Here is a 27,611-nt window from a genome sequence, read left to right as displayed (position 1 = left end):
TCAACTGTGGTGATAAAAGCCAGTTACAATGATTTAGTTCAAAGCTGAATCAAAAGGTACTCGACTTCCTGCAGTGAATGCAGAGTAGTTACCATCTATCTTCATTCTACGTCCTTGTAGCAGAGCAGGTAGAAACTATAAGCCACTTAAATGTAAACCACTTTTAGTGGTGAGTGAACTACTTTGCGTTTCTGGTAGCTTCTAGCAGGTGTGCAGGTAAAATAACAGAGCAACTTACTTGTTAGTCTGATGTTGTGTGTCAGCACTGTAGTTTGAGACCTTGGAGTTGTCATGTCCGCTAAGTTGTCTAACAAAGAGCAAATGGTGGTTTAGTTCAGAGGCAAGAGACTTAATTGGGCTCATCATTAGCAAGGAAGTGCTTATTTCGGTAGAGCTTAAGGCATGCCTGTGGACAAGCATCACAATAGCACATCTCCTAAGGTAATGCAAAGCTTGAAGGGTTTCTGACTAAGCTGACAATGTACCAACCCTGTATAGATTCTTCCCCAATTGTTTAAGTGCACCCACATGTCTATGTATATTGCTCCTTTATTTTAAGGTATGTTGTTAATTTGGGGCGGGAGGGGGGGAGTCTGTTGGTAAAAGGGATCTGTGAATCAGTTGAGTTTGATGGTTAGACCTTTTTTGAACCAGTGTGTGGTGTATGTATTAATAGGTGCTCCAGCATGATGTCCTGTACTAGAAATCTGCTTAAAAATACACCTGTAGTAGTTTGTGTGCTCAAGTCTAGTAAGCACAAATGTATTTAAATCAATGGTAGAGCAAAGGGGAGTATATCTTGTTAGTACTGTTGGTTGTTCTGCAATATCTGAAGTGCATAAGAACAATGATAGCTGAATGTATGTTTTGTTGTGTTGTTACAGCCTTACTTCCATGTGCAGAGCTGGAGCAATACGAACAGATGATTCTTGCATCGTTCTTAAGGTGAGCTGGTTAAACAGTTTTCTGTTTAAAATGTTTTTTCTCATGTAGGGCTATCCTGGTTTCATGTCTGATATAAGACGTAGCACAAAATCTGTTATACCAAAGGCTTCAAAGCACCAAGCTCTCATGTTTGTTTGTTTGGTTTTTTTTTATTTATTTAAAAGATTATTTCCCTAGTTTCCCTTTATGTTTTTAAGCATTAAGCAAAAAGCTTTTATTAAAAGCTTTTTTAAGAAGCTTTTAATAAAAGACCATACTAAAAGGTCAGTAACCAAGAATAAATATTGCAGAGTTTTACACACATCCATCTGAGATTTGTAATCATTTCAATATCCTTGGAAAGAAACTTGGAAACAACATTACTGCCTTGGTCTCTGTGTATGAACAAGGCACTGGTTTGTCTTCCAATAGCTTGTTTTATATGGCTATAGTCAAAATACTTGCACAATCTGGAGTCTGTCATGAGCAGGCGATTTCTCAGCTTTCACAATGCTTGACCTTGGAAGGAGTTGGGAATTAGGTTATCTTTGTGATTTAGATGTGGAATTCCACTTTTTTTTCCTTACTCAACCTAAATATCAATTTTGAGAGCTTATGTTCAACTTTCATTAATTTATTTATGCTTGCCTCATGTTTTTAATATAATCTTATGCCAGCCTGGTAATAGAAACTGATGATATTTAAATCATAATGGTGCAGATCTAAATTTACTGATTAGAAAGTATAGTAATAATTAAACACCTGAAGGCTTTTAAGGCAAACTTTGAACAAACTTGCTGAGGTCTTAGAAATCTCACTTTTGGAATGAGGTGATTTCCCAGGGCTGCTTAAATTTACCAACCCTCAGCAGCTGTTTTCTCTTTTAAAGAGTTCTGGAAGACTTCCTGAGGAAGCAGAAGGTCTTTAGGTGTGTCTGTGCTGTTAGAACAAGTTTTCAACTGCTCAGGCTGGAAGTCTTATCTGGTGTCTTAAGTGGCAGATACGCAGGGAGAATGTGTTTTGGCTCATTTGATTAGGTACAAGATGCACAACCTAAATGGTAATCCTTGTGGTAGCATCTATTTTTTTTTTACTAAATGTAGGCAAGTCCTGTAATTCTGCTTCCTTACCTGTGGAGTGGAGATGAGGTACTAACCTATTTAATTATTTGAACGATCAATGGATAGATGTTATTTCAGGTCCCCAAAAATATAACTCTCAGAAACATTTTCTACTAGTGTAATTCTGTTGAAATTGGTAGAGTTACACAAGCAAAAACCTTGATGTTACTCTTCATCCATGTTCATACTTCTATTTGGTGAGACTTAAGTGAACAGAGTCCCCAACCACTGAAGAACTGATCTTTCCACTATTAAGTGCTTTTTATTGAGCTTCAGGTAAAGAACGAATTGATTGGTTTTACTATATAAAATAGAGAAGGGATGACAAAAATGCTGCCATGTGAGTGTAACCAGCCTAGGGGGAATGTCAGAATAAGGCAGAATGGACCTGGATTCCAAGTCGACTTCATTTCTGCTTGACCAAATATGCTAGTTAGGAGTAGTCCTCCCTTCCCTACTACTAGGAGCCAGTGTGGGTCAAGGAAGCCCTGAGATTGTTTTTGACTGCATTGTCCTTAGTCAGTCCTAGATTGCAGAAGGGCAGGAGTGGTCGAGTACTTCTTGAGTACAGCTTAGGTACTTTTGGTTCTTGCGTATAGTAAGAATAAACCTGTGCAAATATGAACTTTTGAGAGGATTTTCCACTCCATCCCCCCCAACTTTTGTGAAACTTTGACCATGGTCACTTCTAAGCATTGTATAATTTTGATTGCATGAGAAGTTGATTGTAAGTAGCCTCCTGTAAACTTTGTAATGCCTGAACAATTGCTCAGTGTGTCTTTAAAACCTCTAAAATCTTTTTGTTCGAAAGCAGAAATCTAAAGAACATTGTTGAGAATTGCTCTAGGATAGCTGTTTTTTTTCCTTTTTTTGTGTGTGTGAGCTTCTTTATGAATGTAGCTGCACTAAACAATGGTGGTTGGTGTTTTTTGTTTGTGTTTTGGTTTTTAACTTTTCAGACTTTGCCGTGTTTGGTTCGAATGTGTAGTAAGGAAAGACTTCTGGAGGAGCGAGTAGAAGGAGCAGAAACACTGGCCTATTTGATTGAAACAGATGTGGAGCTCCAGAGAATTGCCAGCATTACTGACCACCTCATTGTCATGCTTGCTGACTACTTCAAGTATCCCAGCTCAGTGAGTGCAATCACTGATATCAAGAGGGTATGTTTCCTTACCCAGTTCTGAAGCTTTGAAAAATGTGCAAAACCAACAATAAATGGGCTCAGGATATTTTTTAATTCTATTTAAACCTTATTCAGAGTTCCTCAACAGAAAAGTGACCAGAAGTCCAGAAGGACTTGATTCTTGATGCATATAACCTTCCAGAAACCTCCTAGAAAGTTTGTACCCTGCTGAGTTATCTTTGCAGCAGAAGTCAGAAGTTAATATCCACCTTAATATGGATGTCATGTGACTTTAGAAGACTGGCTTTGGTTGCTTTTGGCTGCTTTTGGAATGGTTTGGATTGGAAGGGACCTTAAAGTTCATCCCCTTGCCATGGGCAGGGACATCTTCCACTAGACCAGGTTGCTCTAAGCCCTGTCCAGCCTGGCCTTGAACACAGTTCTCTTGATAAAAATTCCCTTGATTCTCTCCTTTTTTTTTTCTTTTTTTTTTTTTCTTAAGTCTGCCTTCTTTCTGTTGGGTAAAAAAGAATATGTTCTGCCTGAATATGGTCTGGATGGAGTCATAATTTTACAGAACTGTTTTGGCCTCAATTGTTTAAGTTGACTTATCTGTAACTCAGCAGAGAAATCAACCATATTCTTCAGTTACTGTATTCAGTTGGTAAATGTGGACATCAGCTAATGGAACATCAGTTCATTTGTGTTTCTGGCTGCCCGTGGTGTGGTAGACAAAAGCCCAGTAGCTAAGCATTAACTTACAAAAAGATAAGAACATCACACCTGTAATTTTTCAGTGTCTAAATTAGGTATCTGTGCTTTATTTAAACAGCTTGACCATGATTTGAAGCATGCCCATGAACTGCGCCAAGCTGCTTTCAAGCTCTATGCTTCCCTGGGAGCAAATGACGAAGATATCAGAAAAAAGGTGAGCCTCTGAAAAATGTTAGCAGTTGGGCAAAGATGTAGCTGAAAGAATTTGCACCCTTTCCAGCCCTTTGGTTTGTTTTTTTATTCACTGTGATGTAAATAGGTTGAAATGAGAAGGATTTCTTTCTCTGACATTAATATAAATGTCCAGATTGCACTTTCTTTGCATGGTACTTGAAGAAACATTAATGTCTTGTCATCATAAAATACAAAAGTAAAGGTTATTTATGTAAGCATCTTTACAGGGATGAACTAGATTCTCACAATAACTTGTTTTTCAACATGTTATGGCCCTTGCTACTCTTAAGAAATATTGTGGCATATGAGTAATTTCTAAAGCCTATGATCTGAGGGACAGAATATACCTCTGTTGTCATATATCCTATTATAAAAGAAATGTTGGGGGTTTGGGGGGTTTAGTTTGTTTGTGGGGTTGGTTTTGTTTTGGTTTGTTTTTAGGTAACCCCTGGAAAGGCCTAATTATATTGGTAAACAAATTCAAAATTTGTTCCATGATTCTGAAGCAACCAAGGGGGCTTGCAGTGTCATAGCAAAGCAGTTGGTATGAAGGAAAGCAGACTGTATTCAAACATCACAGTAAAGAGATGGGATGATTGGAGCACTTATAGTTAAAAATTTATTTGGAAAGTGGTGGGGAAATTAAACAATGAATAATTAAAAGCAAAATTTATTTTAGAATTAAGCATGGAGTTGCTATATTAAACGTGGCAAGGGCAGGAGAATTTCCTGAGTTTACTTGCTAGTTAAGGGGGGAAAACAGAAAGAAGAAAGATCTGGACATGAAGGAGGCAGGAAAACAGTGTTGAAAAGATAACTCACAGGAAGGTACATCACTGGGGAGCCATTCAGGATCTCCAGAATTCAAACCCATAAGCTTCTGGTTTGTTGCAGGATTAACTTCTTTACTTAATAGTAAGGATCCTTCTTTTACAGTCAAAGCTTTGTTTTTTTACTAAGTGGTAGGGGTGTGTACATGACCAAGTTGACTGATTATAGAAAAGCCATCTTTCATCTTGGTACAAGTTCCATTTTATCCTAGTCCTGAGTGCTTGTGCTGGCCATGTCTAAATGTGGCAGATGAACTACCATGTATTTTTTTCCAGATAGCTCTACAACATACCTCTACTCTGTAGTTTGTATATATTGTGTGCAGTCACACGTGCTCTCTTTTGCTTTAGTATGACTTTAAGGGTAATTCATATATGTGTGTGTATATATATAAAAGACCCTCTTGTTCCTTGATGATTAATAAAGTAATTTAAAGCAGTAGTGGGGCATAGAATGTAAATTTTTTTTTTCTAAATTGTGTGCAGATACACGCTGCTTTCCACCTAATTTGGGAAGAGAATATGGCTTGCTGGTTTTAGCTATGTTTTTTATATGCAGTATTTCAAATGTTGCAGACAAAAAAAACCAACAAACCATAAGTATTCATATTACTTTGTTCATACACCATTCATAACCCTTTTTGTTCCAGATCATTGAGACCGAAAATATGATGGATCGTATTGTTAATGGCTTGTCTGAATCTAGTATCAAGGTGCGATTAGCTGCAGTCAGGTAGGAGGCTTTTCTGATTCATACAGATACTTGTCTGGCCAAAAGCCAGTGCTGCACTTGTTAGTTAGAAGTTCCGTTAATTTTTTAAAAGCTAATTTGAAGTTAGTTCTGTTGTTGGCATAGTCACTGGGGGAGGGAGGGGGTTATCCTGGACTAGTACAATTGGGTTTTTTTGCTATTTACAGTCTACTACATCCCAAATTCTAAGATGAATCTTTTTGTAGAAGCAGTGTTACAGTATGGTACATGTGGCATGTATGTTTCACAATGACAGTTTATTTTCCTGTACAGATGTTTGCACAGTTTGTCCCGTTCCGTACAGCAGCTCAGGACAAGTTTTCAGGATCATGCTGTATGGAAACCTTTAATGAAGGTAAGTAAAGAAAAGTCAAGTCTCAAATACTATGGTGTCTGTTCTATTTGCATGCCTTTCTGTAGAATCATAATAGAAATTACCCAGACATCAAAATCCCATGATCTCCTAATTAGGAGTAGTAAATTAGGAAAAGCCAAGCAGCAGTGAAGAGGACTGTGGAGAAGCGGTTTTATCTCAAATGCCTATTTCCTCACTGAGCTTTTTCAGAACATGCAAAAGAGATGCTCGTTTTAAGAGTGGCATGTATGGGTCCTGCTGGAGATTCTGGGCACAGATAAGAGAGTGTAACTTGTTGCAGGCTACATGCTTTCCTGAAAAGATAGTCAGGAGGAAGTTTACCCTGTTGTGCTTTGCACAAGGTACGGAAGTGTTGAGGAGGCTCCTCCTGGAGTTTCATCTGCTTTTCTGTAAACCATGGCACAGAGGTGCACTACAGGATACAGCCTGCTCTCTGCTGAGAGATTGGCTGCAGAGCTAAATTACAACTGCCAGCACATACATGCTTTGCAGAGTGGGGATCTGCTGCTACTGATTTCTTTTTAATTTGGCCTGAAAGCTCTCAAATCTGGCTTCTGTGAAATAACTTTGCATTTCTCCAGCTTGTCATATAATGTGTATCATCACACTGAGTTGAATGAGCACTGTCTGGATCTGCACTACTAGCATCAAAGTGTCTCCTAAAGTATGGAATATCAGAATGCAGCATGATTACTAGTATTCCATTTGAGAATTATTCCTTCTTTATCCTACCAGTTAACAGAAATTCCTCACTCTCCCCCTTATAACTGCAGGTTTTACAGAATGCTCCAAATGAAATTCTTGTAGTAGCATCTTCTACTCTATGCAATCTTCTTCTGGAATTCTCTCCAAGCAAGGAGGTCAGTATTTATCCAGAAACAAGAAGGTAGTAATAGACAAAAGTTACCTTTTATGCTTATAGAACCATTGTATAATGTATTTTAATTGGTAGCCACTGCTTGTGAAACACTACAGAGCTGTAAGGTTAGGCAGAGTGTACTACTGATAGCTTGTGAATAAAACTCTGTTTAAAGTGTTGTGACAGTTAAACATGGTTGAATAGTTAAATGTCTCAAAGAAGTAGACATGAAATTGTGGAGGTTTTGACTCGTAAAACAGTATTATCTAAAAAACTCAAAAGCAAGAAGACGACAAACTGATCATTGGCACTATGATCCATTCATTGTCTTGGAGAATTACTGCTGTAATCTTGAAAATGCTGGCAAAGCTGAGTCTTGTGGGTTTTATTGTTCTTGAGTGAACAGTACAGGATCTGTTCTTGAGTTCTGTGATGTCTGTATTTTGTGCACTTCATACGTATCAATACTTGATAGCAGTGGAACAGTTCAAGTCTTAAATATTACTTAATTACAGAAAACTCTCGCAAGGTTGTGGTATATGTGGGCTCCTACAAGGCAGTTGGGATTACATTGGTTTTATAATCGATCTTGGTGGCTTTAGTCATGTCTGTGAGATAGAAAATTAACTGAAATAATGCCAAGGACAGTTCATTGGCCCATGGCTTTCTTGTTCGTACTGCGGATCAGAGTTGGCTTAGTGTTTCCACTTCAGAATGGCTTGAAATAATGTGTTTTTCTATTGGGATACATGGTTCATGTCTTTGTATATATTTATGCTTGTATAGATATGTAGTTAGTCAAAGTAATGTTTTAAAGTTTTGTTTGTTTGTTTGTTTTTTCCTTTTCCCTTTTCATTTTAGCCTATTTTAGAATCAGGAGCCATAGAACTTCTATGTAGTTTAACACAGAGTGAAAATCTTGCCTTGCGAGTGAATGGCATTTGGGCTTTAATGGTAAGTAGATCACACTGATGAAATACCACTTCTGATTTTGCCTTTTAAAAAGTTTGTGAATGTAACTTAAAGAACTCATCATAGCTGAAATCTGGCTTGTCTTTCCACCCTACTACTACTGGAGAACAGTATCAGCTTGGAACACTTCATCAATTAGTCTGTAAAATAAAATAAGCTCTTCAGTTCTGATATAAGTTTGGTTGCCCACATTATTCAGGGAAACAGTTTAGTGTCTTAAGTAGTGTCGGTAGCATGCCAGGGGACAAGTAAAAGTAGGTAAAATAACCAGGTCAGCTGTAATGATGTGTGGAAATTCAGTTCACTGTGTAGCAGTTGCTCATAAATTAGAACCTTTGCAAGCTTAATTTAGGAAAGATATATGCTTGCAGATAATTGTCTGCTACAAGAGTGAAAGCTCAAATTTAAGTTAAGACAAAATCAAGCAAAACCAATTTCTCTCTTTCAGAATATGGCGTTTCAAGCAGAACAGAAGATTAAATCAGACATCTTACGAGGTCTGAGTACAGAGCAGTTATTCCAGTTGCTTTCTGACTCTGATGTAAATGTTCTGATGAAAACTTTGGGACTGCTCAGGAATCTTCTATCTACTCGCCCAGTAAGTAGAGCTGCAGACAGACTTTCTTCTGAAAGCTGATAAAACTTTCAGATATTACAACACTTCTTTGAAAGACAAGTTATTTGTCTTTTTAATATTAGATATTTGCTAAAATTGAGGCTTTATCCAAGTATCTGTAACTAAATATACAAATCAATGTAAGAAAATACTTGAAAGAATTCTCTGCATCCACTCAAACTCTGTATTTATTATCAAGTATGGAGCTAGATGGTTATGTTTAATATTAAATTCCATTGCATTTAAGTTTCAGCAAAAGAATTTTTTTAACAGTCTTTGTGAAACTTGTCCAGAACAACAAGATTGCACTGTTGAGTCAATGTGTGGAGAGGTACATATCTTAAGGGTATCTGTGTTTCTTCTTTCTTGACACCTGATACATTTCTGCTCTTATCCAATTGTATCGATAGTACTGGCTTTTTGAGTTTGACTGTGGGACTGTGCACTTACAAAATACATACGTTCATTTTACACACTGAAATAAAATGGTTTGAAAATGTAAGCCCGTGAATTGTTTTTGACAGGGAGAAAGAGATATTGGTGGAGGAAAAGAAAGGGGTAATCCCCTGTGAAGAACAGAGGGAAAACATGCAACAAACATTTGGCAAGCCAACATTTTTGTGGGGGAAAAAAACCACGAAGCCTCTACTGTGCATTTATCACGTATTGTGTTTCTACCATAAAAAGGTCACTGCAAAAAATCTTCTGATATTTGTACTCGTTGAGTCTCAATGCGCTTCATAGAAAATTAGCTCTGTCTTAATGTGAAAGGATATTTAATAACCATTCATTAAATTCACCCTGAGCTCTTGACAGCAGAGTCTCATTTATCACTGAAGGCTTTCTTCACTAGCTTCACCTGCTTTCTATAGTATGTCTTAGAGCCAGAACCAGCCATTCTCATTCTCTACCCAAAACTCACTCCGGAGTAACTCATCCAGCAGCTTTTGAATGAAGTCTCATTATTAGCAATTTTAGGAAGTCCTATGAGAATCCCTAATGTCTTAAAAAAATTGTAGTGTGCCATGTACTGGTAATCTCTGGTGCTGCCACTCTTGAGTTTTGGTATCTGTTAATCCAGTAGGCCTAGTTTCATCTTTTTCTGTTACTCCTAATGATCAGGCTTGTTCTAGTGTAAGTGTTTATAGTCTGTGATCAAATGAGCTTTTACTTGTTAAGTCTCTTGAGACAGTTTTCCTGGGTGATAAGTAACATATATGGCTTATTTCTCTGAACCCTGTCAGACTTTTAAAATATGGATATCTGATCTGGTCACAGATTGCCAGTAAGAGTAGCTGTTAAGAAACAACAGTTTTCTTACCCCTCTCTGATATCCCCCTGTTATCAGAAGAGAAGTGTTTCCTTCTAACTGCAGCATCATACTTAGAGCTCGAGTCCAGCAGGATTTAGTCTTCAGACTGGCCTCCATACAACTGAGAAACCAGTGTCTTTTCTGCAGGTTACAGTGAAATCAGAACCAAGGCCCATATCATGCTCTCTCAAACAAGACCAGGCTTCAGATGAAGAGGAATATTATGAAGTGTTTCTGCTGTAAGAAGTTCTTGGTTTTGGGAGACCTCACTAGGAGCTAGGGCCTTTGTGCAGTGTTGTTACTCTTAAAGTAATTCAAGTAGGAATGCCCCTTCTTTGTCTGGAAAGTTACACTGATTGTATTTCATCATTGCTTTGGCAGCACATAGATCATATCATGAGCACTCATGGGAAGCAAATCATGCAAGCAGTGACCCTCATTCTGGAAGGGGAGCACAATATAGAAGTCAAAGAACAGGTATCCTTTTTTGTTTCATGGTGCCTTGGTGGAATAAAATGTAAGAAATGGCTGAGAAGGCTTACTTTTCTCAACATGTCATTTTTGTTTGGGATTATGATGTGAATATTTTACTGAGATCTGGGAAATGAATAACTTTACCTACAAGAACATTGTTTTTTATAATGAATTATTACAAATGTGTTTGAATTGAATTAAAAGTATTTTTTTCAATGTAGGTTTGGTAAAGAGAAGGGCACTGTATGTGAGAGCAAAAGAATTAAATTTAAGGCAATTGCAGTAGCAGAAAAGTGACAGTAGGAACAATGGAAGATAAAGAAGCCAGTATGTCGTGCTGGGGAAAGCATTATGGTTATTTCCTCCTATAGCAGTCACAGGAGCAGGCAGTAAGGAAGAATACCATCATCACCTGCCTTGCTGGCAGTTATGTATGATCTGCTGGGAGACTGGGTAACTCACCTACTTTTGGGTGCCTGCAGGAGCCAGCAGCAATGAGAGGAGAAGCGCTAGCAGGGAAAAGAGCATGCTGGTGTAGCCCAGGAGAAAGTGGGGAAGGACATGCCTACAAAAAATAAAGCTTTAAGAAAAGCAGTGTGCAGGAGGAAGGCGAGTAGGGAAAAGCATCTCTGGCTTGGTGGCTGCATAAGGAGGCCAGCAGACAGGAATTCCTGCTGTGGGTGTGCTAAAGCAAGAGGATAGATGGGCAGAGTTTGGCTGATTAACTCTTCTGACAGACAAGACAGTTGGAGAACCCTGTTTCTTCCCTATACAAAACATGTGGTGATGAAGAATGGGGACAGCGAGAAACTGTGGGTGATTCCAGAGGATTGTTTTGGCTTAAGATAGGTACTGGTAGCAAACAGCATTGCAACTGAGTGTAAAGTCACTGAGCTAAATCCAGACGGGTCAAGTCATCTATGCAACACTGCCTGTCTGCACACGAGAGACCATACTTCTAGCAGGACAGTACTTACTGGCTGACTTGTTCAGCAGTGTGTAGTTAGCAGCTTGGAAATAATAAATCTCTGCTACTGCTGACATGAATAGAGTGTACACACAGGCGTCATACCAGTGCTAATCATTCCCTGGTGTCCTCTGAAGTCATCCCTGTATGTCCAGAAAGGACGGTTAAGTTCTTCCACAGCTCTTTGGGAAAGAATTTTTAGAGCATTTCCCAGTGCCTCCTGAGAGCAAGCAAAGATGCCTGCTCAAGTCTTAATGCTTTGTGCATGTAGTTCCAAAATGGGCCTAGGTGCTTCATGGGTGTTCGGTAGGATTGCTCCTCTGATTTGCAAGAAATAACCAGATGCATTAATAGTTTCAATTATTTCTGCAGGCAAAATGTGTGATTAGATTTGTTAACAACAAATTATTACTCTGCCAGATCAGAATATAGGTCTGTTTTTTCCTTTTCTGGCCTGAAGAACTAGATGGATATGTTAGTTTGGTTGTTCTGGATCAGGTTTTTTCCCTAGCCACTGATACAGAATAGACTGCTTAATTTTCCAGTATATTTATTTTTTTATATGCTGCTTATTTCTATGAGAGACTTAATTCATTTCAATGAGTAAAACTTTAGTGACTATTGCTTTTTATTTTAAAATGGCAGTGACTGGGTTTTTTGCCAGGGCTGTTCATCCATGGCTGTTAACTCTGGCATTGGCCCCAGATGTATGCAAGCTGAAAACTCCAGATTAAAGATATTAAAACTAATTAAAGAAATTGTTTGTCACAAGTTCAAAGCTGTCAGAGAAACTGTATAAATCATGGGATGTGATCTGTGGCCAAATAACAGTTTTTCTGTCTTTCAGACATTATGTATACTTGCCAATATAGCAGATGGGACAACAGCAAAAGAACTGATTATGACCAATGATGACATCCTGCAGAAAATCAAATATTACATGGTATGGAAAATTTCTCTGAAAGGTTTTATGTTGATCTTTTGCAGGAATGAAAAAAAGGGTACTTTAGCATTTTGGTGTGTAAATTATTCAGTATCATGCACTTAACTTTCATATACCCAGTTTTGTTTAAGGAATAATGTAGTGCAGTTCTGTATGGCAGGCATACTGAGGATCTGATAAAAAGGAAAAGTCCGTGGTTATTTCCCATAAGAATGTTACAGTGACTTAAGCAGTGCTTCTAACACACCTGGAAAAAGCATCATGATCTTGGAAAAGGCATTTCCTGTAGACCCCAATAAATATTTGGAAGGATGTGATTTAAAGCTACTCAAGAGCCTTATGTTATGGCACTATCTCTGAGAGAATTTTTAGATAAGAATTAGATAAGAATTAGTCCCTGCTTTGCTACCTTATTTATTGCAGGATGAATGCAAAAATGTAACTCTGAGGATTTCTGAATTTATTCTAAATTTGAGTAATGTTTTTCTATATTTAGAGTCATTCAAATGCTAAACTTCAGCTTGCTGCCATGTTCTGTATATCTAATCTCATATGGAATGAAGAAGAAGGTAAGAAAGCCTCACTATTAATGCATATACAAGTTACTATCCTGATTGAAAGGTTAATGTTGCATAGTGATCACTATTTGCAGTGCACAATGCAGTGGGATCCAAAGCATAAAAGGAGACATCATTATAGGTATAACACAGAATAAGTGAGAGTGGTCAAGAGGCCATTGAGGAAAGTGTAGAGAGCTTTTGTGGGGCAGGAAGAAGAGTCACAAGACTGTCAATAAATCGGAGTTGATGAGAGGCACATGGTGGAAGGTTTCTGCCTATAGCATTTCTGTAATAGCTGTAAACAGTTGTAGTGAAGTGAGAGCTTCCAAGTCTCAAAAGGGTTGTGAAAACTAATTGTTGGAGGAAACAGGCTTACTGGAGAGGATCAGCCTGGGGTTTGTTGCAGAGAAATTTTCCCCAGTATGTATGGTTTGAATGGGTTGGGTGGTGAGACTCCGAAACCAGTCAAAAGGCTTGTGGTTGGAACTGGAAGGAATGGGGAAGGCATTTGGTAGAGTCATGGCCTGGAACAGTGAAAAATAACCAGGAGAGAGCTGAAGGTTGCTGCTGCAGAGAAAAATACATGTGTTTGTGTTGAGGGGCGGAGAGGGGAGGTGGAGTCAGCAGTGTGGAGCTAGAAGAAATGGCAAGGGAAGGAGTGGTGGGAGGTGGTATGCTTTGTGGAATGGTGAATCTGGGAGGAGGACTTTGAGGTGGATGATTTCAAAACCCTCAAGTTGACTGTGCTGCTCTTCAGCAAAGAAGTTAGTGTCTCTACTTGGCTTTGATTAGTGTCTTCCCTGTCCCCACCTCAACTATGTACTTCATTCCACATCTCTCAGATCACAGAACTTCATTCAGTGTTTGATACTCGACAGATAACAGCTGTGTTCCTGCTGGCTTTCTGCTCATTATACTGGAATTGTACAGTGCTACAAGACAGACTCAGAAACGCACCTCCAGTTAAATGTTCTCTCCATCCAAATCAGAGAGATGAGAATAAACAAACTAAAGTCAAGCTTCTTACTTTAGGATAAAATGTGTTCAGATTTTTGCCTTCAACATTTTATTTTCTTTAAATATATGCACCAAGAGTACAAAAAAAAAGAAACTACAACTCCTTTGGGAAGTAGCTGCAGTGAAGTTTTTCCGTTGCTGTGTTCTAGCTGAACTGTGTTCCATACCCCTCCTTTAAGCTGGTTTCTACAACCACTCCTTTCTTCTGTTCTGTAGACATTTATTTTTGGTGGTGTTCCCAACAATGTGATTTATCATTGTAGGTTCACAAGAACGCCAAGATAAACTACGAGACATGGGAATAGTAGATATTCTACATAAATTGAGTCAGTCATCAGATCCAAATCTGTGTGACAAGTGAGTATAAAGAAGAAATCAAAAAAGATGATTAGAGGGAAATCTTTGCTTTTATTAAGATTTTTTTTTTATATCTTGATTATTAAAAAAAAATCCCCAGAAAAAAAGCTGTTTATTATTGCACTAAGTTTTATGGTATAGAAAGAAATAATGACGAGTACTTAAGGAACAGGTTTTGTATTGCTCAGGAGTAGCAAATTTTACTGCAGTTCTCAATAGTCTAAAATAACTACACATAAGGTCTTCTAAACCAGTGGAAAGTCCTCTCTGAAATCTCACTGATATCTCACTGATACACAAATATTTGTGTAAACCTTGGGTTACTAACAAAGTTCCAGAGGATTGCAACAATAGTGAACAATCACATAACACTGAATTAAAAAGGTAATACAGGATCAGCACTGTTGTTGATCTCAAATTCTTTTAAACTAACTAAGCTCAACAGTAAGTTTTCACATACCTGTTCTGTCACTCAAAGTATCTACACAGATCATCTAACTTCTTCAAATAACCAAAATAGCTAATGAAAGTTTCTGTTTTTTTATGGTAACTTTTTGCAGTTATCTGATCTACAGTTAGTAATGACCCATACTTCTTTCATGAACTAAAGGAGATGACCTGTTTTTCGGAAGAGGTCGTACACAGACAACTACAAACTGTACAGTATTTAAAAATCTTTAGATTTTGGTTTCTTGTTTCTATGGAAGATACTCTTAGCATTCTTGGACAACTTTGTAGTAAAGTTAGGACTTCTGCTTAAAAGTCTGTGATGAAGTATCACTATTGAAGGTGATAACCAGCAGCAAATAGATATCAACAAGCAGGCTTACAGAAAGTTATGGAATAATTAAATAAGGTTTTCAAACAGTGAGAAATAGGAATAAAACTTCTACCAGTAAAAATACCTCCTGGTAAATGGGCCTTGCTTGTCAACGTGTAAGACTTGTTTTTAAGAGACATGGAGCTGCTTGTGCTTAGCACTGTCCCAAGACAGTGTCTCCTGTTTCTTCTGGCCACCTGCTCCCAGGTTTACCTGAGATGTTTGGATGTTTACCCTGTCCAAACTCAGCCTCATCAGCCCTCGTGATGAGCTGATACAGCTTGCAAGGGCAGCAGGAAACTTGGAAGAAAAAATAAGTGATCTCCCTCAGAGTCACTGAGTTGTATTGGATCTTAGGAAAGTCTGTCAGGATCATGATAGCATGGCTGGGAAGTGTGGGAGACAAAAGAAGAGCAAAGCTGCTCACTTCAGGTGATAGGAAACACTGAATTAACTGAAGTGATTATTATGAAACTGTAACCGTGGACTTCTGGGAGGTGTTTTTTTCTTAACAGAAATGTTGCACAATGTTAGATTACATAAATTCCAGTATTACAGTGACTGTTGGTTCTTTTCTCCCTTTCACATCATGGTATGTTTCAACATACATTATATGTCAGGGATGGCATTCCTGACAAGACTGATTTGCTTGTAATATGTTCTGAGTTATGACACCTCTTTCATTTCCCAGGTCAAAGACCTACTTTTCATGGTACATATGTATTTCAGAAAAGTAACTATTTTTCACAATTACTGCTCTTAAGGTGTGTTGATAACGAGGTTCAATATACATCTTGAGCCCCACCATGCTTAAAAGTTGCTCAGTTGGGCTGAGCATCTATATACTTGGATAGACCATGTTATTCTTAGATGCAGGGTGGATTCATAAATGGTTACAGCCCATGCAGAACACTTCTGCACCATGGGCTCGATCCTTCCAAACTGAAGGAGGCAGCCGTGCGGCTTCCTTTTACCTCACTCGTTCATCCTGTATGTCTTGTACAGTCTTGTACATAAAGCTGTTGCTGATAAAGCCAAACCCCAATAACTGACAGGTTGTTCCTTTATTGCAGGGCGAAGACAGCACTCCAGCAGTATCTTGCATGATCAAAGACTAACTGAATCTATGGACACCCCTCATGTCTACTTAAGGAATAACAGGAGATATTCCTGACTCCTTGTATTTGCACAAGTCACCTTGGGCTGCGTTTTTCTCAGGTGCAGGGAGCTGCTTTGCAGAAACAGTTTAAATGATCAGGTCTCCAGTGCACTTGAGAATTTTCTTGAGGTAGTTTCTTTACTCAGAGGACTCCTGGGGGGTTGTTTTGGTATTTTTTGGGGTTTTGGTTGTTTGTTTTTTTTTTTCCCTGAGCTACCTGGACTTCCGGATAGAACAATCAGTCATCACCTTCCTTTTGGGCCTACAATTTTCTGCTTTTGCTGCAGCCTGTGTGTGGATGTGCGAGGATGTGCTCGAGTGTGTGCTTGGGTGAATGTGTGCGAGTGTGAGACCTCAGTTTCGTTTTTCCTTTTTTTGTGTGTGTGTGAAAATCTTTTTCTACAGGTTTTCAAGGATTAACCATTGTTTGCTGTATGAATACTTCAATGAATTATATACAGTTTGAATGAAATGTTATTTAAAAAGAAAAACCAAACTGTTGTATCCCATAAAGTTTATTTTGAATTTTGAGCAGATGAATGTTTTTAAGTAAAATATATGCATTTCTGAACTTCAGCTTAACTTACATTATACTTCCTTTTTAAAAAGAAAAGTAGAGCAAGATAGTAGACCCTAAATTATAAGCAGTGCATTCTGTACTCATGAGGTCCAAGAGGTTTTTGCTACCGTACAAGGTCACCTGGTACTGATGACATGCTCAAATCCATGGAATGGGTGAACGGGATTGCTTTGGGTTTCTTTGGTTTTCAGAAGAAAAGCTCATACTTCAGAGTTTGCATGACTGTTGACTTGTCTGGAAAGGAACAGGTGGCGGCAATATTGGCAGGCATAAGCTATTGCTTTAGTAGCCAAGAACTTGCTCAGATAATTGCTGAAGGATTGGCCTATTTCACTGGTGATTTTTTTTTTAATTTTTTATTTTTTTGCTAATCATGAATAGCAGTAGAGCAAACACTATATTGCAGAAGTTGTACTTTCAAGAGGCCAGAAGGAGCTGGCAAGCAGTGATTAAGGGATTGCTTTTGTTCTGCATCCTTTGCCTCCAGATATAATGAAGTGACTTACAAATTACTTCAGTGAAAGATCAGCTGGGTGCATTAAGTTGGGGAAGGGATGGAAAAATTGGGTTTGGTGGTTTGGTTTTGGGGGTTTTGGGTTTTGTTTTGTTTTATTTTTAGTTGAGTAATGTTGCTACAGATTTTCTGTATATATGCAGATATACACACTTGCATGGATTTGGATACCTGGATAATAAGTGATGGGATTTTACTGCATTCAGAAGCCTAGATTGTTCATAAGTTCCTGAAATTATGCCTGTAAGTGTGGAGAAAAAAAATACAGAAAAAGACAACTGTGTAAGGTTAGGCTGGAATATGATGAGAACCCAGTCAAATATACATAGGAACAAAGGTGGGCAGCAAGGAGCTCTCCTTCATGCAGTTCAGGGTTCTTGCTTTCTTCCTGTGTCCACTTTCTGATTTCAGTTTAGGCCATAGTTCTAGTAGTCAGAATCTCCAAGCACTGTATTTACATAGCACTAACTAGCACACTAAAGGTAGCAGCCGATGTCTTAAACCAAATCTTCCTTTTGTTACACTCAACTTCAGAAAGGCTGCAGCAAGAAGAGAGGTCTGTAACTTTGCTAACCAATTTTGATAAGTATCTTAGTCTTTTATTTCTAATCAGAAGGTCACATTGTGATAGCCTTACTTTTTTCCAAGGTAACTACTTGTGTCAGAAAATGTGACAACAGTTTGGCCTGGAATTTGAATGTGCTATGTATCAGATAACTGTTATCACTTGGTTGCAAAGGACAATATATGCATTTCATGTAACTTCTTCCATCCTTGAAAGACAAATAAAAGTGAGCACCTGACACTTTTTTCCTAGACATAGCAGTAAGTGACTGGCAGTTTTTTAATGTCCTTCTGCAAATTTTCCATGATGGACGTTGGGGGCTGAACAAAAGCAAAAGTAAAAATATGTGAGAACTTGATCAATACCAGTATCTCAGAAGTGAAGTCTTCTTCACAAAAGTCAATCAAGTAGATTTTTTGCTTGACGTGGGGAAAAAGACCTTCCAAAAGCAGATACTGTAAACACAAAACTGTACAGCATGCATCTGACTTCCACATTTGCACTCCTGCTATGTGTGTTTAGGAGCTCAAGTTTTTACATACCTCTTCTCATCCTCCCCCAGTTCATGTTTCTAAAAACAAATCTGAGTTTGCTTCTATAACATTCCGGTGCCTAAAGGTGTTCAGAAGAAGGTAAGTATCTCTGTACATGTTTCAAGGTGGTTTCCTAAAATTCTTCCAGAAACAGTAAAAACCAGTGCTCAGACAATCGTGTTTCTGCATGAGAGCAGTTGGCATTTTCCACAGATATTGGTAGGACAAACTGTTGGATGAGAACATTTTTACATTCAGTTAAGCTTTGTGAATAATTTTTGATGTCGCTATAGATATGTACAAAAAGAATACTGTAAATAAAAGAACTTTACCAGAACATCTAGATTTTTCTCAGCTTCATGGAGAAACCTCAGCTTTCTGTGCCAGCTTCTCTGCAGACTGACAGTTGCTAGCCTGAGATTCACAGTGGGAACAAACTTGTTTGCTGGTCAGCCAGATCTTTACCGACTTCATTTAGGTAACAGCATCTTATGAGTTACTTATGTATTTGCTTGCAGAACCAAAGCAAAGTTCTTCAAGTTGGCATAATACCAATCACCAGGATTTCTGCTGTTCTTGTGCCATTTCTCTTTTAAAAAGCAGTCTTAATTTTGATAAGTATGTCAAGTCTATGTATCAGTGTCCAGCAGCGGTAGTGCTTCTCTCAAAGGTTACATGTGTTAAAAGAAACGAATAGTTTGGCATGCTAGTTGTCAGGGTAGTGGTCTCTCCCACTCAGAAAGTCAAATGAGACTTATTTGGCTGTTGTTTATATCACAGATTTGCATTTTAGTTATGAAAGAAGCCAAATGATCTGCTTAAAAGCATATTGTGCCAATATATTCTTAAGGAAAACATCTCATTTTTTAAAACTTGTTCTTGCAGACTTAAACCTGCAGTAGATCTAATTGCATTAGGTGCTGCACCTCCACGAAACTGCTGAAGCAGTGACAGAACAGGCAGAGGAAGGAATAATTGAGGTGAATGAAAGTAGATTCTTGAAGACCAGAAAATGGGTTTAACAGGAGTGTCTTTGGTAATCCTAAAGTGTAAGCACATATGTGTAAACATGCAAAATTTCAGTAGCGGTTAAAATCATCTGGACTTTACTGAAGGCTTATTCCTACAAAAAGAAAGATGCAGGGGGCATCCAGGGTGCAGTTTGCTCTGCTGAGCTGGTGCTGGAGGCAGGGGAGCCCCTGCCAACGTTCAGCAGAACCATGTCCCCTGCAGGTACTAGACAATGTCACCTTAAGTTGCCAGGGGCACTAGGAGAGCTGACGTGCCAAAAGCCAAATCCTCAAGCAGCAGAGACCTTGGGCAGCTGGGGGACCAAGCTACCAGACATTATGTGTCTGCATCTGGAGCCCAGTGACCCCCCCCCCAGGCATGTGAAGGGACGAGTTGAGCAGCAGCCGTGCTCAAAAGCACATCGTCCTGGGGTGTGCTGGGCACAGCACTGGCCTCTCACTGCAAATAAGGTTAAAACCAACCAACCTTCAAAACCTGAGCTGCCTTTGGAGTAGGGCCAGCAGCTCATCGCCTCTCCTGGGTTCTAGGCAGGGCTGTGGGGAGCTGGGCAGGTTTGACAGACAAAGGGAAGGCAGAGAGGCTCCAACTGCAGCTGCTGCTGCATGAATGGGAATTCGAGAAGACCGAGCTGAACTTCCTGTCTGCAGGGGACTTCGATAAGAGAGTGGGGCGGGCTGGGCTTGGCTTCCGCTCCCCCTGGCATTGCCATGGCTGCCATAGCAGCGTTAGGGTGCTGCCATAGCAGCGTTGGGGTGCTGCCAGCTGCTGCACAGGTACTGATGGGCCCTGTGTGGGGACAGGCTGCTGAAAGCAAACGGCAAGTTCGGGCTAGCAGCAGCACCCTGCCTCTGTGAAAAGGGTGTGACCAAAGCTGTGTCCAGGCTTTGGACACTGCTGAGCCAACACTGCTCCCTTCCAAAAGGGCAGGGTTGTCAGGCTGTATGTGGTGGGTTGGAGGAGCAAAGACACGTAAAAAGCTTTCTCTGTGGTGCAGATTGAACAGCAACTGGATTCATGTAATTAGAGGACATCTGCAGTGCTTTGCACTTGGGACTGCTGCTCAGAAGACCCTTGTTCCTGCAGAAGGATGGCTGCAAAGAAGAAGGAAGTAGTACTGCAGGTCAGTAGGAGCCAGGCTTTTAAAGTGTCTTTTAAACTCATAGTATGTGCAAAGGATGAAGTTCGGTCTTGGGATATTTCAGATTCTCCTGGCAAAGCCCTGCTGTGAGGTTTCTGGGGTGGAAAAACCTTCCTGAAGGCAGGTAGGAAGTATGGGAAAACATGGCAAGTCAAACCTGTCCTCAGGGTCAGTGCTATGGTGTGCAGAGGGAGGTTGCTATGGGGCTGCAGGTTGTATTCCAGAGCTGTTAAGAGCTGGCACAGGTTTGGCTACTTTCATAGATCAAAATGCGTCTGTGTTTCATGGGACAATGGTTCAGAAGCCATTCAGAAGTAGGGAACTGGGGGAGGGAGCATTTCTCCTGAAGGGCAATTGTCACTGAGCATCTGACCAGTTCACATACTTAGAAAAATCACTGTAATGAAAGAAAAGTTAGGAGGTACAAGAAAAAATTCAAAGGCTGAAAAATCTATTTCACAATGGTGAGTAGATGAATTTCTTCCTGTTTACACTGCACAAGTGACCTAATGATGCATTATAATTACCTGCATAGGGGAGAGAGTATTTCGGAGAATAGTTTCATATGCAAAGACATTGAAAAAAAAACCAAAAGTAGTTATGAAGGTCTTAAAATTTTGAAAAAAAAGCTCAGTCTTTGCAAGAGAGAAATATGGAAGGAGATTATGGTCTCTATAACCTTCTTTATTCACTGTTAAAACTGGAAAGCATGGAGTGCAAATGTGAGCATTTCTATAAGACAGAAAGGATCACTGTTAAGGTAAAACTGCTTTCCCCTGCTGTTTGTCTAGCTGTATTCCTGTGCCATGCAGAAAACGTCAAGCAGGCTTTGCAACTTTTGCAACTAAGGGAAAGCTAGGTCTAGATTTGCAAAAATATGATCACATCTGCAGATGAAAGCTGAACTTTGTGTAAGACATAATGTGATGTCCTGGAAAGGTTCTCGTTGTATTAGAGAAGAGCCAAGTCCTAGCAACCTCAGGGCATCGAAATTAGCAAAGCACTTTGAAGGGTACCTCAATCTATCAGTTCAACTCAGGCTTTAACTCGTTATCACAAATTATTATCTGAAATCATTTGAATTCATTAATGTTCTGTGAAACACTCCGAGGGTGGTCCCAGCACTAGAGGTAACTGGAATCATTACATTACTTAATTCTGCAGGTGTTCTCTGAATAAAAGTAGGCTTGGGGACATGTGTTAAAGAGAACGGATGGAGGTGTTGGACCAACTCGTCATTCTCTGGGAGATGCTGGACTCTGGAAGTCTGTATGAGGCCATTTAATTTGCACTGGAGTTTCCACTCTTAGTATTCTTTGCAATTTTAGAAATGTTGGTGCTAGTTATTGTAAAATCACTGGTCTTACTGAAACTTACTGTCTTCCAATGTAGACTAAATGTAGTTAGGGTTTATGATGCCAACTGTGAAAGTTATTAGGAATCCTCATTGTTCAGGATGAACAAAACCAGAAGATCTTACATTTCTCAAGGAGCTTTTTTTTTTTTTTTTTAATCTTACTGTGTTTTTCTAAGTACATACTACAGGGCAAGTCCTGTAAGATAGGAAAGATGCTGAAGATACTTCCCTTTCTAATAACAGGAAACATGGGATAAAATAGCATGTGGCACAATATGGGATTGTCTAGGGCATCCTTGACTGGGTAAGTTCCTGAGCAATCTGCTCTAATACTGACCTTTGAGCAGTGGATTAGACTAAGGACTCCATAGACCTCTTCCAGCCTAAATCTCTATTGTTCACTATGTTTTGGAAGTCTTTAAGTAGCAGCTGGTAATTCAGGTAAGGACATGATGAGCTCAGATCACCCTCTAGTGACCAGACATTGTGAAAGCTGCGTATTTACTAGTTTATCAAGAAACACCTGAAACATCTTAAGGAAGTAGCATAGCATGTGTGCAGGTAACGTGAGAAACTGCTTGTGGAGAATCATCATTCTCATCCCTTGTAAAATGGGATGAGAACGGGGTCTGAAATAGGTGTGAGGAAAGTAGGATTGTGTGCTGGAGATGAGCATGTTGAAGTAGCACTCTGAATGCTCAGGTTAGCCCAGGCCACAACCTTGCACTGCTTTTGAGCACCATGCTGGCTCTGATAGGAGGTCTCTGCAACCTAGTGGTGTCTGTGTGTGGCTCTCCTCCAAGCCTGTGTTGCGTGACCCAGGCAGCCTGCAGAGAACTGGTCCAGTTATTTGCCAGTGGCTCTAAACTGTGTTAGCTGCTAGCCTGTGTTAAAACATCATTACATATCAGACTTCCATTTAAGTGAAAGCAAAGTAGCTCTTTGTGTTTCTCCTGTAGCAAAGTGCTGTGGTAGGGAGCTCAGGGTCTCTGAGACCTGCTGCCTTGCTGTTCTTCCTGGTAGCAGCACATTTGCAGGGCTGTATGATAAGCCAAGGCACAGGAGGAATATCTGGAGCCCTTCCATGCTTTCAGATCTTGCTGCATGGCCCCAGAAAGACTTTTGTTGCCATAAAAGCAGGAGGGTGCCAGGAAAAACCTGAGGTTGTACAGGTATTTCAGACCTTCCCTCTTGTGCCATAGCACAGCCTGGTAGGATAAACTGGGGCTCCGGTCAGCCATCCAGAGGTCCTGTTGGGTTGCAAGGGACCACATCCCCAGTCACCCCTCAGAACAGGAGGTGACTTAGTCTCACTGCAGAGTGTGGGGCCCCCAGGTAACCAGGCTGTTCAAGTAATTACTGCCACTAAAGAGGGGAAGGCTTGCTGTTGGCTGGATGCTGTTACCGTTTCTATCTGTCTTTCCTTGGTTCTTGTGAGTCTCTAATAAGCTTTTCTAGAGTTAGCTGGCTTACTGGTGGCTGTCTTGGAGCTGGCATCAGGTAGTAGCAAGAGCATGTGGAAAGGAGGAACGAATGAGAGTTTGGGTGTGAGAATATCTGACTTCTCAGCTGCTTTTTCTCTGAGGTCTTCCACACACTTTCTAGCACAGCTTGGCCTTGCCTATCTGGTCAAAGGTGAAAGAATTGCAGTCAAAAAGAGTTTTGAGTGCTCAGGTAACATCAGGCAAGCTTGAAGTGATTTGTCAAGATATTTGCAGCAGTCAGGGTGATGACTTACCATTGCTTTTACTGTGTTTTTAAATTTTCACACAGATTAACATCAATAGCCAGGAGCTTTGGGAAGAAATGCTGTGTCTCAAAGGACTCATTGGTAAGGGTTTGATCAATATAATAGATTGCTTTTGTTCTGTGTTAAAAAGACACCAGTACTATCAGGAGTCAGTTACTAGTGATACGGACGTTCAGTCAGTTCCTCTACTCCTCTGGCCCTGAATGAAAGAAATATGCTAATAGAGGTGTGACTAGCTGGAGGTTGTAGCCCTCATCATTTATGAGGGACATGTCAATGTTTCCTCTAAAGACTCCTCTATATTACTGTTATTAGCTTGTTTATTTATAATGTGATTTGATTCTCAGATCTAGCATTTGAAGCCTGACAGAGGATAATAGTTTCTACTTCAGAATTGAATCTATAGCCTTTCTAGCATTCAACAGGGGTCTTGCCACACTCTAGACAGAAGTCTAGGAGCAACAGCCACAAGTTGCAGCTTGGGAAATTCTGATTGGACATGAGGCTAATCTTCCCCAGGGTGGTGCTCCAGAGGTCACCAAAGAGGACTTCAGTCCTCAGAGGTTTTCAAGATTCTTCTTACTGCACTGGCACCCTTCTGCAGTGCCCTTCCAAATGCTTATGTTGCAAAGTGGAAAAATGCCAAAACCAACTTAATGGTCTGTGTCTAAACTGACCCATTTTGACCTCATTCTTACTAATTTTTCTGCTTGCAGTTGTTGATGTGTATCAAGCCTGGTGTGGTCCATGCAAAACAGTAGTGGATCTTTTCCAAAAAATAAGGAATGAAGTTGGCAGTGATCTCCTGCATTTTGCTGTGGTAAGGACTAATTTGGCACTGCTTAAAATACCTAGTCCCCTGAAAACAGCTTGTAGCTAAAGGCTAAAGCCATTTTATCTTTCCAATATTGAGCTAAAATTCTAACAGTCCAGGAGTTCCAGCTTGTGAGAATGAGCCTGCCAAATACAGACACTTGGCTACATCAGTAAGAATCCAGATCAATAAGAATTTTCAAGCTTCAAGTGTTCTGTACTTTTCAGATTTCTGCTTAAGCAAGTAATGCTAAAGAGAATCATTAACATGCATGTCCTTCTGATGTACAGGGAGAGTCTGAAGGAGCTGGGTTTTTTCACCCTGGAGAACACTTAAGATACAGATGTCTAGTAGGGTATAAATAGAGAAGGCAGAGACAGGCACTTCACAATGATGCGCAGCAAAAGAACAACAGGATCAAGTTGCAGCAGGGAAAAATACAAGTAGATAGAAGGAAAAAGTATTCATTCAGTGTAGGAGCGGCTGGACACTGGGATTAGTTCCCAGAGAGGCTATGGAGCACTGATTCTTGGAGATTCTCAAAATTAACACAGTCTTGAGAAACCTCCTATTGCATTCAGACTAGCCCTGCTGTGAGGCAGAGTCTTGGCCTTGGACTAGAGCCCTTCAGAAGTCCCTCCCTATCTCAACCATGCTGTGATTCTGTCTTTAAATGCCTTTCGTTGCTGAAGGCCAGCTTTTACTTGCCGACAGCCATGGGCAATGAGGTTTCTCATAGAAGCTCCTGCCCAGGACTCTATGCAGCCTACTGCTGCTGCTGCCACCACAGCTCCTCCAGTCTCTTCTCTCACTCCCTGTAGACAAAAGGGCTTGATTTCATTCTTTCAGGCTTTTTCTCTGGGATTTGCTAGGGTAAGCTGCTATGAGATAGATGTCCCTGCCCCACAAGAGCTGTGAGTGAAATCTGCTGGCTTCTCATCACTGATCGTGAGCTGGGAGTTGGTTGTCGCCCTGGCTCTGACGAGTGTCATTTTGCCCCATAAGAATGGGATGTGGAGCTGTTCTGCTCTATGTGGGGGATGAGTGCCAGCCAGCTGGGGATGCCTGAGCCCAGGTGGTTAACATGGGTATTCCTCCAAAGCAGAAATGCTTTTCTAGAAACACCTGTTTTATTTTCCATTCATTTTAGGCTGAAGTTGATTCCATTGACAGTCTGGAAAAATACAGAGGAAAATGCGAGCCTGTCTTTCTGTTTTATGCAGTGAGTGAAAATATTTTTTTACAGTAGTTGCATAGCAATAAACATGACTTACCAGTGGGAACAACTGTTTTGAGGGATACTCTTCTTTCATGTGTGTGCAGGACAATTTTATTTGCTCTGTATATGCCAGTATCTGCTGGTGATCAAGTGCTACATGGATAACAACACACAGCCAGAGTTTACCACGAAGAAACAGAATAATGTAATAATGACAAAGAAGCTAATTCCAAAGTTTTCTTGTTCTGGAACAGAACAGCTCTGTTAGGGTGGAGAGACTGGTACATAATACCATACATGATGTGCTGCTGTGGTGATTTCTAGAGCTCAGAGGGCACAACTGGAGCACATACTGACAGATTTCACACCTTTCAGGGAGGAGAATTAGTAGCTGCAGTAAGAGGAGCAAATGCACCATTGCTGCAGAAGACCATCCTTGAACAGCTGGCTGTGGAAAGGAAGGTTTTAGAACATGGAAGACAGCGTGTGGTAGTAAGTCAATAAATCCTTTACCTGCAGATGTGCACACCAGAGAAAAGGTTCAGTTCCCCATTGCCAGCATAGCTCTAAAGCGGAGTCACTTCTCTGCAAAAATCCTGTCCTTTCGTCTGAACTGACTCTGAAATCCAGTTACTACATTGTTTGAGCGTTCACAAGCCTGTGGAGCCTACCTGGGTGGAGGAACCTGGATAGGGTGACTGCAGTTTTTAAAACTTCGGTGCTCTTGACAAGAGGTAAAAGGAGTGCATATCATCCGGCTCTAGAGGATGAAAGGGAAACTCTGCTGTGACTTCTTTTCACCTCTTCACCTACCCATAGCATTTATGGTATTCCTTAAAGCTGCCTTCCAAATCAGTTTCTAATTCCAGCATCTCTAGCAGGTCTCTATAGTAGAACCCCAGACTGGTTTGGGTTGGAAGGGACTTTAAAGCTCATCCAGTTCCAACCCCCTGCCACGGGCAGGGACACCTTCCACTAGATTAGGTTGCTCAAAGCCCTGTCTGGGCTGCTGAGGTGGAAAGTGGGGACCTGCCTGGCAGATGCCCTCCTAGAAGGCAAGAGGATGCTCAGGATGTTCCTTGCTTATGCACATGCTCTTACTGCTAGGTACAAGACAGAGCCTTCTCCAAAGAAGAGGGAAAAGTGGCTGTTCTTCAGGAACAGTGGAAGGCTAAATAGGTGAGGTAGGTACAGCTGTAGGATGCTCTTTTTTGCCCTTAGCATCTGCATTTGCTAAAGCTGGAACCCTAAATGATGATTCAGCTGCTGCTGCTCCTTGAGTGCTGGAGGGGACATTCCTCCAAATGGGCACCACGTGCTCTTCCCCACTCTCTAACAGAGCAATACTAAGGATATATCACCTTGAAACAGTCTTTGTAGGCACAAATAAGAAAGCAAGGTAGCTTAGGTGCCTGATACCATTGAACTATTTATCCTTCCAATGGTTTAAACTGCATTTGTCAGTACTGACCTTTCCCCTGAGCTTGGTGAGGGCTTTCTTCTGTCTTTAATAACAAATACTGAACTAGCTGCACATGCTGCTCAGCTGTTCCAAGTGGCTTTTAGAAGAAAACACGTTTGGGCACCAAATCTTATTACACCAGCTCTTGCCTTGTCTAAAATTAGCCACATATTCCCAAAGGCTTTTGCCTCTCACCAGACTTCTAACCTACAGTGACACTCGCTTTGGCTTTGCTGGGACGCAGCTGCAGTCTGCCGCTGCGCACACCACGTGCTGGCTCCCAAAATGCTGGAAATTGCAGCAAAACCCACTGGGCTTTAGCTAAGGCACCGTGGGTCTGGAAGGGATGTAATGAATTTTGATCTCTCATTTCTTTACCTATTACTAACTTTTTTCCCCTTTCCTTCCCTCGGAGGCTAAGGCACCTGTTGATTCCCAGCCGTTGTCGTGGAGCAGACGTGGGATTTCCCAATAAACACATGGATTTTGTGCGACACCACCACCGCCGTTCTCTGTCT

At 40.4% G+C, this 27,611-nt stretch overlaps 2 protein-coding genes across 13 annotated transcripts in view; both read left to right on the top strand.

Moving 5' to 3' along the window:
- ARMC8 (armadillo repeat containing 8) overlaps positions 1 to 18,041 on the top strand; it is a 67,157-nt gene extending 49,116 nt beyond the window's left edge. For 7 of the 9 annotated variants that reach the window (XM_061465256.1, XM_061465254.1, XM_061465261.1 and 4 more), the window contains 13 exons: positions 885 to 945; positions 3,005 to 3,205; positions 4,001 to 4,096; positions 5,597 to 5,679; positions 5,971 to 6,052; positions 6,847 to 6,933; positions 7,794 to 7,886; positions 8,353 to 8,502; positions 10,214 to 10,309; positions 12,121 to 12,216; positions 12,713 to 12,785; positions 14,057 to 14,150; positions 16,044 to 18,041. In XM_061465256.1, the coding sequence (XP_061321240.1) occupies positions 885 to 945; positions 3,005 to 3,205; positions 4,001 to 4,096; positions 5,597 to 5,679; positions 5,971 to 6,052; positions 6,847 to 6,933; positions 7,794 to 7,886; positions 8,353 to 8,502; positions 10,214 to 10,309; positions 12,121 to 12,216; positions 12,713 to 12,785; positions 14,057 to 14,150; positions 16,044 to 16,077 (1,246 nt within the window). In that variant the 3' untranslated portion in view covers positions 16,078 to 18,041. Of the gene's footprint in view, positions 1 to 884; positions 946 to 3,004; positions 3,206 to 4,000; positions 4,097 to 5,596; positions 5,680 to 5,970; positions 6,053 to 6,846; positions 6,934 to 7,793; positions 7,887 to 8,352; positions 8,503 to 9,044; positions 9,208 to 10,213; positions 10,310 to 12,120; positions 12,217 to 12,712; positions 12,786 to 14,056; positions 14,151 to 16,043 lie in introns of those variants that run through there. The other 2 variants (XM_061465257.1, XR_009745477.1) reach the window with 2 other exon arrangements.
- Positions 18,042 to 18,194: 153 nt separating this feature from the next.
- On the top strand, positions 18,195 to 27,587 carry NME9 (NME/NM23 family member 9). Of its 4 annotated transcripts, none has more exons than XM_061465264.1 (7): positions 18,195 to 20,126; positions 20,348 to 20,473; positions 23,622 to 23,679; positions 24,315 to 24,418; positions 25,563 to 25,634; positions 26,007 to 26,123; positions 26,739 to 27,587. In XM_061465264.1, the coding sequence occupies exons 2-7, from the start codon at positions 20,441 to 20,443 to the stop codon at positions 26,808 to 26,810; spliced, it is 456 nt and encodes a 151-aa protein (XP_061321248.1). In that variant the 5' UTR covers positions 18,195 to 20,126; positions 20,348 to 20,440; the 3' UTR covers positions 26,811 to 27,587. The 4 variants fall into 4 exon arrangements, with proteins under 4 accessions (XP_061321248.1, XP_061321247.1, XP_061321246.1 ...); XM_061465263.1 differs by having other exon boundaries at positions 18,195 to 20,212; XM_061465262.1 differs by having other exon boundaries at positions 18,195 to 20,473; positions 26,739 to 26,815; positions 27,509 to 27,587.
- The last annotated feature ends 24 nt before the right edge of the window (positions 27,588 to 27,611 follow it).

The sequence above is a fragment of the Pezoporus flaviventris genome, unplaced genomic scaffold (assembly GCF_033815535.1).
Source record: "Pezoporus flaviventris isolate CSIRO_AGI_PZ_B2104156 unplaced genomic scaffold, CSIRO_AGI_Pfla_v1 ptg000040l, whole genome shotgun sequence".
NCBI classification, from domain to species: domain Eukaryota; kingdom Metazoa; phylum Chordata; class Aves; order Psittaciformes; family Psittacidae; genus Pezoporus; species Pezoporus flaviventris.
Note: the sequence above shows the minus strand (reverse complement) of the source record. Positions and strands in the feature narration are given on the sequence as shown.